Source organism: Numida meleagris, chromosome Z (genome assembly GCF_002078875.1).
Source record: "Numida meleagris isolate 19003 breed g44 Domestic line chromosome Z, NumMel1.0, whole genome shotgun sequence".
Classification (NCBI taxonomy): Eukaryota; Metazoa; Chordata; class Aves; order Galliformes; family Numididae; genus Numida; species Numida meleagris.
In genome coordinates this window covers 8115205-8125417 of record NC_034438.1, presented here as the reverse complement: position 1 = coordinate 8125417, position 10213 = coordinate 8115205, and the positions used below count along the sequence as shown (strand labels likewise).

General features: G+C 58.2%; 2 protein-coding genes across 5 annotated transcripts; one reads left to right on the top strand and one right to left on the bottom strand.

Moving 5' to 3' along the window:
- GALT (galactose-1-phosphate uridylyltransferase) lies at positions 3218-7870 on the bottom strand. Of its 4 annotated transcripts, none has more exons than XM_021381183.1 (12): positions 7751-7870; positions 6852-7021; positions 6697-6772; positions 6566-6614; positions 6337-6466; positions 6065-6121; positions 5663-5785; positions 5444-5576; positions 5158-5241; positions 4930-5084; positions 4766-4843; positions 3218-4629 (listed from the first exon to the last, which is right to left on the bottom strand). In XM_021381183.1, the coding sequence occupies exons 1-12, from the start codon at positions 7794-7796 to the stop codon at positions 4591-4593; spliced, it is 1140 nt and encodes a 379-aa protein (XP_021236858.1). In that variant the 5' UTR covers positions 7797-7870; the 3' UTR covers positions 3218-4590. The 4 variants fall into 4 exon arrangements, with proteins under 4 accessions (XP_021236858.1, XP_021236862.1, XP_021236860.1 ...); XM_021381187.1 differs by having other exon boundaries at positions 3218-4625; positions 6697-6794; positions 6852-7070; positions 7751-7824; XM_021381185.1 differs by lacking the exon at positions 7751-7870 and having other exon boundaries at positions 3218-4625; positions 6566-6772; positions 6852-6924.
- On the top strand, positions 7959-10213 carry SIGMAR1 (sigma non-opioid intracellular receptor 1). The gene is made up of 4 exons (XM_021381188.1): positions 7959-8118; positions 8537-8737; positions 8863-8955; positions 9228-10213. Exons 1-4 carry the CDS (start codon positions 7971-7973, stop codon positions 9452-9454), a joined length of 669 nt encoding a protein of 222 aa, XP_021236863.1. The 5' UTR covers positions 7959-7970; the 3' UTR covers positions 9455-10213.

Sequence of the window (10213 nt, the reverse complement as noted above, 5' to 3'; positions counted from 1 at the left end):
CACAGTGCTGTCGCGGCTGGGGGCACCCATTCCAACCCCTTCAGGACCACAGGTGGCCCCCACAGGGACCTTGGGGAGGTCTGAAGGTGGCCAGAGAGGTGATCCATGTCCCCATGGAGGGGAATAGCACTGCTACAATGAAGAGGAATGTCCCAGCATCTCCCTGGGTCCTGCTGTGCCTGCTTCACCATTGTGTCAGACCATTCAGAGCCAGCTTTGAGCAAACAGCATAATTAAATGCCTTTATTCCAAGGACTCCCTCTGTGTGTTTGTGTATTTGTGGATTAGCAGCTAATACAGTAAGAGGCTTTATTGCAGCTAAATTGATTTCTTCTTTTTTTCCTTCTCCTTCCTTCCCCTGTATTTTCTCCTTCCTGCTCACCAGCCCACAGGGACCATCGCCTTCACCACCCAACAGCAGAGCAAGGACTGCGATGGGGCAGCGATCACAGCAAACCCCTGGGAAAGGAGAGCAGGGGACTGATGCAGAGAGCATTGGTCGGTGGGGGGACATGGCTGCATGGTACATCAGCACAGGTTGTGTCCATCATATGAGCAGTAAGAGATGTCCGGAGCATACAGTGTCGTTAACTCAAAGACTGCAGCAGATCTGGGAGAAATTCCTTACCATGGAGGCTCAGAAGATCAGAGCTGGCAGCACTCAGCATCACACAAGGACCACACCAGCCCACAGTGATGGGGAGATGGGCACACCCGGCCACCAGGAACACCCAGAGGCTCCCAATAGCTTCTCACAGCAGTTAGTAAAAGTAATGAGGCTGATAAATGCAGTCATTACCAGGCGGTGATCTCTGTATCACTCCAGGCTTGCCAGGATGGAGCACAAACTGATATTGCCCCTTCCTTGCTTCTCTTTCCTTCCCTCCATCCCTCTCCCCTCTCCTTTCCTGGGCAGCAGGAGCAGAGACCATAATTGAATGTGGCTGGGAGGAACATGAAGCAAAAGGCTGTTAACAAAGAGAAGAAACGAGGGTACCTGTGGGATTACATGAGCCAGAAAAATGCAAAGCCGGCTTCCAGCCGCCCATAAAATAGATGCCATCTCCTCTCCCATTGGCAGGGTTTGGCTGCACACAAAAAGGCTGGGAAGAGGATTTTTATGGCAGTTATTTATAGGCTGGACGAGCAGCCATGTGTGTGCCCTGGATTTCTGCCTCGTGCCATGTGCTGGGCATGGCAGCAGCAGATCTGGGGACAAGCAACAGGGCTGGCAACCAAGCCATGGCCATCCATGGGACAGCCGATGTCACCCTGCACTGCTGCATCACCAGCTCTGATGGATGTCCCCAAGGAGCCCTTCTTCTCCACATCAACAAAATAAGTTCAAAAATGTCACCAAACTCCATACAAAGCTCCACAGTTGGCACTTCAAGGAGCATATTTCATTAACTAAAGGGTGGAGGGGAGAAAAGGGAGAGAGGAGGGGAAAAAAAAAAAAGGAAAAGGAAAAGATTACCTTGCTGAATTAATCAGGCTTCACTGTAATGTTCAGGCTTGGATTTTATTTCCTGTAATAAGCCCATTAATACGGGTGTCTATAGCGGGGGGCTTTTAGCAGCAGGCACCATTAGTGTAACGAGGAAGGGCTAATAGAGTTTTATTGGAATTTTTACTCCGACATCACTGCCTTTTAAAACAGCTGTCTCAATAGGCATTATTATTCTGATTAACATTTAGACAGCACAAATCATAGTGATGCCCTTGGTGTCCTGCAGGTTTTATCATAATCATTGCAAGTCCTCGATGCGATGGCTGATCCAGGGTGGGGGGTGGGGGGGTTCGGATGCTGGCAAGGGCAGGGGGTTCATTTCTGTTCTCCTGTGCCAAGGTTTCTAAGGAGCTGGAATGGGTCCTGCTGTTACCAACACGCAACAGAAGCAGTTTTTTGAGCATCCCTGATCTTTGGGGGAACTTGAAAATGGGGTGGAGAGGGTTAAAAAGCATCCGGGGTTATTTATGAGGTAGCTTCATGGTGGAGCAGTATGTCCTCAGCACCAGGAAATTTGGGGTGATGGAGGAACTTCCCGCTTACTGCCCACACGGTTGCTGCAGGGTGATGCAGCTCATAGCACTGCCCATTTCAGGTGCGTAACAAATGAGATTACATGGGGCTGCGTTCCTGGAGCCCAGACAGAGCCCAAACACTCAGAGATGCCCTGGGCTACCCAGGATAAGCTGGGTGCTGTGCCAAGAGCAGTTCTGGGGGGATTTGGGGTTTTGGTTTTCATTCTCCTGGCATACCAGAGCTGTCCTTAGCAGGGAGCTGATTGCTGCAGGGCACGAGGGCGTTCAGCATCCGCTTAAATTTTTGTAATTACTTTTCATGTTCAGTTCCTGATGGCATCTTTCAGATAGAAACAGAGGGGTTTGGGCTGCTCTCCGTCCCCATGAGCTAGAGGGCCTTCCTCTCTCCCTTCCTCCTCCTCTTTCTCTATCCCCCCCCTCCATCAATTCAATCACAGGCAACTGGAGGCAAGGGGAAACTCGACAATAAAGGCAAAAACAACAGTAAAACTGGAATGAAATGACAGCCATAAACCCTGTACCGGCAGGGACAGTAAAAGCGCAGTTTGGCAGGAGCCAGCAGGCCTGCACTAATACCTTTTTTTTTTTTCTGATTAAAACGCTCTGGTCACAGATTAACTTCTTTCACGCTGTATTTGTCGTCTCACCTGTGTTGGGAGGCAGGGAGGACCTATGGGGGCAGCAGAGTTTGGGCTTCAGAGCTGGCACCAAAGGGGCCCCCTGCACTATGGCAATGTCACACTGAGCCTGCGGACAGTAGGGCTGCGGTCTAGGGGCTGCAGGTTGTGCAGAGAGCTGGCAACACTCAGGGTCACAGCAACGATCCTGCACCCAGCTCCACCTCGTCCCCCAAAATCACACCCTCCCTGTGATGCAAGCACGGCTTCATCTCTCCTGGCTGTGTTTTCCCATCCCCTCACACCCCACTTAAAGGTACCAGGGTATTTTTACCCCTAACAAGCCATTTCCTTCCTCCTATAAATCCACCTGATGTCCCCCCTTGAATTTTTTTTTTTTTTTTTTTTTTTTTTTTTTTTTTTTTGTGGGAAAGAAAAGAAAAGAAATAAAATGAATCCCTCACAGTGTCTCAGTGTTACTTCAGCAGTACCTGTGCTCCTCGGCACACACCATCTCCTGGCTTTCATCCTAAATCACAACACAACAAACAGGCTGTTCATTAGGTTCTGTTTAATTAAGCAATACAGATCCTGCCCTGATATTTACAATCCCACTTGCTCTGATTTATTAGAGAAAGAGTCTCGTTTTTAAAGACAGTGACTGTAAAGTTTAATACCGCTTGACTTACTGCAAGTTTCATTTACGGCCCCGGGCTGACGCACAGCGGCCCGGGCTGAGAGCCGGTGGGCTATTAAATCAGAGCTAACTGCGCGTGCAGGGGGATGACGAGCCTCGTTACAACCGGTTCAGCGGCTAATTACCCCAATCTAGATTCCCACATTTAAGCAAATCCGTTGCCGTTTTTCCAGGGCCCTGGGGAAGAGCTGGGCAGGGTCTATGATTGCTGTGAGCGTGCACTTGTTGCTAGGAGGAAGGGGAGCAGGGGGCTGCAGTGGTGGTGGTCATCACTCCAACACGCTGCCATCCACCACCTCCTCCCAGAAATTCTGGGACCTGCTGGGCATGGGGGACACAAGTGGAATAATGGTAGGGACATCTCACTGGCTCTGCAATGGGGACTTCAGGGGCAGGATGTTGGAGGGGACGGGGACAGAGGGGGTGAGGATGGGGACACTGTAGGGGATGACAATATCAGGAGGAGGATGGGGATATCACAGGGAGGATGGAGGCAACATCCAGCCTCCCACAGGCAGGGATGTGGGAACAATGCATAGACAGGGACACGTGGTACTTCCCACAAGACACCGTCTTGGAGGTAGCAGATCAGTCCTGCAGAGAAGAATCTCCCTGCTTGCAAGAGATTTCTGGCCCCCAGGGGACCACTTTCAGACTTCAAAACGCTATGGGCCTCATTAGGGAGTTATGAGAATGGCTCTTTGGTGACAATTAAAATAGAATTGCATGAGCATGTGGTGGCAGATGGTGCTCCATGGCTGTGGGCATCCCCACAGGACAAATCCCTGAATCAGCTGTGGGGCATCACAGAGGGGATGGGGCTGCAGGGGGGAGCAGATCGTGGAGCTGCCTGCCACATCTCCCAGCCCAGATGCTGCATCCAGCCCCACGCTGCACCCTACGCAGCATCCAAGTACCCAGGCAGGCAGGATGAGGGCTGTGTCCCCAGATGCTGAGAAGGAAGAGGAGCAGTGAGTTTGCCAGCCTTCAGCCCTGCCTAGGAGATGGATGCACCTGGGGCAGCCTCCTGCCTCCCGCTCCTCCTCAGCCTGCACTGCAGCTCAGGCAGGCTCAGAGCTCCCCCCAGGGAGGACGAGGAGGCAATGCAGAGACAGCAGCGAGCAGCACATCCCCTGCAGCCCCCAGGTTACCTCCCCTCCCAGCAGCTGGGGCTCCTCCTAATGGGCCAGAAGCCAGCAGGGCACAGTCAGAGGCACTTTGCTTGTGGGTTTATTGAGCACCGCTCCCGGTTCCACCAGTAAGACCTGACTGGGAGGAAGGCAAGCCCTTTGGCATCGTGACTGCGCAGGGATGTGGCAGGATGAGGGCTGGGGAAGCCACAGTCTGTGAGGAAGCTCAGAAGAAGCTGACAGGCCTCGGCCGAGCCCTCCACCACGCCTCACACCTGGGCAGCACCACACACCGGCTCCTGAGGCCTCAGCTTGTAGTGCACCTCCGGGAGGGCTCTCAGCCGCTCTGCAGCCTGCAGGGAGCAGACACGAGGCTGGGGCAGCTCAACGAGCAGCCAGGCCACTCCCTGAGCTCCGCCTGCCAGGCCCAGCTCCTCACCTGCTCAGGGGTGAGGTCCCGCTGTGCCTGTGCCAGCATCTCGTAGCCCACCATGAACTTGCGGACGGTGGCGGAGCGGAGCAACGGTGGGTAGTAATGGGCATGGAGCTGCCAGTGCCCACAGTCCTCCCGCAGGTGGGGGCCCGTGGGGGCTCCTGAGGGGGGTACGGGGTCAGGTGTGGAATGGGAGAGATGAGGACAGAGGGGCAGAGGAGAGGGGACACTCACCATGCCAGCCCATGGAGTAGGGGAAGGAGACTTGGAAGAGGTTGTCATACTTGATCAGCAGCCGCCGCATGATGGAGGCCAGGCCTGTGGGGTTGGGGCGCAGTGAGCGCACCCATAGCTGGCCAGGACCCCCAGGGACACCAGGCCCCGGTGACAAGCACGAGGGACATGCTGGCCGCTCCCTACCCATGCAGACAGCACCGCAAGAGCATGGAGCGCTACGTCCTTCATTACCACAAAACCCCATAGAGCTCCCTCCCGAAAAGCAGCCCAGGGCATTACTCACTGTCCCTCTCGCTGTCACACAGGTCCCGCAGGCGGAGGACGTGGCGGCGGGGCAGGAGCAGGGTCTGGAAGGGCCAAGTGGCCCAGTAGGGCACAACCACCAGCCAGTCCTCGTTCTCCACCACCAGCCGCTCCTGTGGGACACAGTGCTCAGGGGATGGGGACACTGGGGTACAGGGACATGCCCCACTCAGGGACAGGGTGACAGCCGTGTCCTCACCTTACGCTGAGCCTCCTGCTCAGCATACTCCAGCAGCATGGGCACGCCGTGCTGGCTGTGGTGCTGTCGCTGCGTCCGCTCCTCCAAGCGTGCCTCGTTGGGGAGGAAGCTGCTGGCCCACACCTGGCAGGGACACAGGGCTGCGTTGCCACCTGTCCCCAAGGAGCCGGCCCCATCACATCCCCTGAGAACTCTAGGCTCATGCCACAGCACCTAAACCCAACCCTACACCTGCTCAACCACGGTTCCGTGCTGCCACCAGGTGGGCAGTCCAGCATGCGGCAACCGCAAGGGACAGTCCCCTGCAGAGAGGGGACAAGAGGGGGACTGACCCCGCTGCATTCCCATCTTCCAGGGGGCTTTGTCCTCTTTGTCCTTTCGCCCCTGGGGTGACAGCCTCACCTGGCAGTGCGGGTGTGGGTTGGAGCAGCCCATCATCGCCCCTTTGTTCTCGAAGATCTGTAGAAGAAGCAGTGTAGGGGGAGAGGTGACAGCACCCCTGTCCCCCCAGGGACAAAATGGTGTCCCCAGCACAATGGGAAAACAGCACAGGAGAGCAGTGCCCTGACACGTAGGGGCACCAGGTGGGGACAAGGGACCCGGACACGGGGCTCCAGCAGCACCTCCCCCGTGTGTCCCCAGGGATGGGGACACATCCCCTGTCCCCAACAGACCTGCACCCAAGGGTAGGAGGCCCCCAGCTCTGCCTCCAGCTCTGCCCACGCATCAATCACCGCCCGAATCTCCAGCAGCGACATGAGGGGCAGCGTCAGGTCAGAGTGCGGGTGGAAGCACATCACCTTGCTGGGGAAAAAGCCCCCCACGGGTGAGAGCCCAAAAATTGGAACAGGAGTGCAAAGGAAAGCAATGGAGCTGCCTGTTCCCAGAGCTGGGAGTACTCACCACACACCCCGGGCAGCTGCTGCTCGGAACAGGGGGTGGCCACTGTCATCTGGGGGGGGACAGAGAGTAGGGAGGGGATCTGGGCAGCATCCACGCCCCTCCAGCCCCCCCAGAATCCTTGTAGGAGTTACCAGGCTCAGGGGCATCAGGCTGCAATGCGGGGAAGTCATTGGGGAAGACAAAGGTGCCGTCGTAGTGGGGGTTCACCTGTAGGGGTGAGAAATGGGGTCTGGTGATGGGGAGTGAGGCTCAGAGGGGGAGACAGGGTGAGGGTGCTCCATGGTACCTCGCCATTGGCCCGGGTGGCCCCAGGGCACAGAGGGTTCTTGGGGTCCCAGCGGGGCACGTCCTCGGGTGGGGGCTTCTCCAGCTGTCCCTGCCAGGGCCGCTTCACGCGGTGCGCGGACACCAGCACCCACTCATCCCGCAGTGGGTTGTAGCGGGAGTGCTGGTGCTCTGCGGGATGGCAGCAGAGTCACCAAGGGGGCATGAGTGGGGATCACTCCTGAGGGACATGAGTGGGGGACACGAGTGGGCTGAGGACATGATTGGGCAGGGAGATGACCGGGGGAACAGAAGCGGGGGAACGCAGGTGGGGGAACTGAATGGGGAAGTGTGAGAGGAGGAGGCAATGACTATGGGACATGAGTAAGGGGACTCAGGTGAGGTAGGGGATGCGACAGGGGAACACAAGGGATAGAACTCAACTGGGGGCATGCAAGTTGGGGTGGGGGCATTTGTTGGGACACAAGTTGGAGGACATGACTGGGGGGACACAAGCAGGAGCCACAGGTAGGCCAAGGGCATGCGTATGTGAAGAGATGACGGGGGGAACATAAGTGGGGTCACTACTGAGGGACACAAGTAGGGTGGACACAAGAGGGGAACACGAGTGAGGGGCATGAGTTTGGTGATACAGGTGGGGCACGACTGAGGGGGACACAAGTGGAGGAACACGAGGCAGGGGAAGACGAGAGGGAGACTACTGGGAGGACACGAGTGGGAGAACTCGATGTTGGGAACGTGAGCGTGTGGGCACGAGTGGGGCGGGGGACACCTAACGAGGAACACGGGTGGTGGGACTCCAGTGGGGTTAGGGACATGCGTGGGGACACGAGCGGGATGACACGAGCGGGGCGGGGACTCCCCCTCCTCCCCGCCCCGCGCTCCCCGGCCCCGCCGTACCGCTGGCACGGAAGCCGCCTCCGCCTCCCCCCGCCGCCGACTCCATGCCTCCGCCACCACCCGGAAGCCCCGTCCCCTCCGGGCGGTCCCGCCTCCATCCCGCCCCTTCGCGCAGGCGCAGCGCAGCGGCCGGGAGCGGCGTGGCCTCGACGGGGCGGTCCCGGGTTGTCCCCGCGGGCGGGGCGGAGCGGCGCGGCGCGGTGCGGAGCGGCGCGGCGGAATGGGGGTGGCGGGGCCGTGGGTTCTGCGGGTTGGGTTGGGGCTGGGAGCGCTGGCCTTGCTGCTGCAGGGGCTGCGGGGCTGGTTGGCCTGCAAGCGGTACGAGTTCCAGCCCGCCGAGATCGCCCAGCTCGCCCGGCACCACGCGGGTATGTGGGGGTGGGGGGATACGGGAAGCGGAACCGAGAAGGGGAAAGGGGTCAGGAAAGGAGCGGCAGTGGGGAAATGCGGGCGGGAGGTTCTGGTGCTGCGGGACAGTGGGATGGGACAGGCATCAGCTCCCATGGGGAGTCCCATAGGGTCGCAGCAGGGGGCTGCATGCTACTGGGACAGGGCCGCTATCATCTCGGGGTCCCGCTCCAGCTGGTGCCAGGGTGGGCCCTGGGGCTCTCAATCTCATACATCCTTCTCCACCAAGTGGGGAGGCGGTGGGACTGGGGAAGGAGCGTTCTCCTCCAGGTAGAGCCCCCAAAAGCCAAGCTGGGACCCCATGGCTGACGATGCTGTGTAGGGGGACCGTTAGCGCTTGGTCTGTGCCAGGGATTCAAGCTGACCCCGGTACTGCAGGGCTGGACCATGAACTGGCTTTCTCCAAGATCATCGTGGAGCTGCGTAAGAAGCACCCGGGCCACATCCTACCTGATGAGGACTTGCAGTGGGTGTTTGTGAACGCAGGCGGCTGGATGGGCTCCATGTGCCTGCTGCACGCGTCCCTCACTGAGTATGTGCTGCTCTTTGGGACGGCCATTGACACTGGGGGACACTCAGGTACGTGGGGCAGGGGGTGTCTCTGTGCTCTTCTAGCTCCTCTCCTGCTGGGACTGTCCATCCCAGGGGCTGGCAGCCCTCTCACCCCTACGGGGACAAGATGAGTGATGCTTTGCCCTTCGCAGGTCGCTACTGGGCAGAAATCTACGACACCATCATCTCAGGCACCTTCCGGCAGTGGAAAGAGGGAACCACCAGAAGCGAGATCTATTATCCCGGTAAGCATGAGGCAAGGGCTGCATCCCCATCCTGCGGTGTGGCCACTCTGCTCTGTCATGCGGCCTCTTCCTTCCAGCTGGCAAGAGCCTGGAGAGGGGGACAAGGCTCTCCATGTCCCCTGCACCATAACGGTGTCAATAATAGAGGGATGGCTGCTGGCCACAGGGAAGGGATGGGGAGGGGCTGAGCGCTGCATCTCCCATCCCCATGCATCTCTACCTTGGGCACGATGTGGGATAGCCACTGGGAGTGATGCCATGTGTGTTGGCAGGGGACACCATCGTGCACCACGCGGGAGAGGCCACATCAGTGCAGTGGAGTGCAGGCACCTGGATGGTGGAGTACGGCCGAGGCTTTGTCCCCTCCACACTTGCCTTCGCACTGGCAGACACCCTCTTCAGCACTCAGGACTTCATCACCCTCTTCTACACCCTGCGCGCCTTCACCAAGGGCCTGCTCCTGGAAGCCAATGCCTTCTTCAGCACTTTGGGCTGCTGAGCCTGGCTGGACAGCGTGCCCCAACATCCTTCCTCCCCCTTCCTCCTCCTCCTCCTCTTCCCTGGTCTGCAGATCCCAAAACCTGGGGATGAGGATGCCGGTGCATCCAGCACCAAGCAGCCCCTGGGAGGTTCCCCGCGTGCCATCCAGGCTGGCAGGCAGCCGCGGCTGTGGTCAGCACAGAGCACAGTGTCCAGCTGGCAGCTCCCGCTGTGGCTCCCAGGTGCTGGCAGCACATGATGTCCCCAGGCACCAGGGGAGGATGCCCAGGCAGTATGGGGATGCTCAGCCTCTGCGCTGAAGGTTTGTCCTGGCACCTATCCCTGCTGTGTCACCTGCCCCTTGGGTGGAAGAGATCCCTTCCTTGTGCCTCCCCCTTGTTGTTCACCCAAGGGGGTCAGCACCATCTGTCGCCTTAACCAAGCATGGCCTCCAGGCTGTGCACAAATTGAGTGTCTGCAGGTGCCCAAAACTCCAAATCAGCTCAGGATGGGACTTTGCCCCTCAAAACACTTCCCCTGGCTGAGAGCCAGCCGGGTCCCCAACCAAGTGGGGATGTGCACTCTGCTCACAGCCCCACACCCCTGTGAGCTCAGCAGAGGGCTTCCAGCTCTGTTCTGTTCCAAAAATAATCTGTGTCCCCAGGCCACCAGCCTGCAGTACATCTCTCCTCATCCCTCCGACTGGCAGCCCCATGCATGGGCTACATCATCTTTTGTCATCCCAAAAGAGATGTCAGTAATAAACATCGTCACCCCA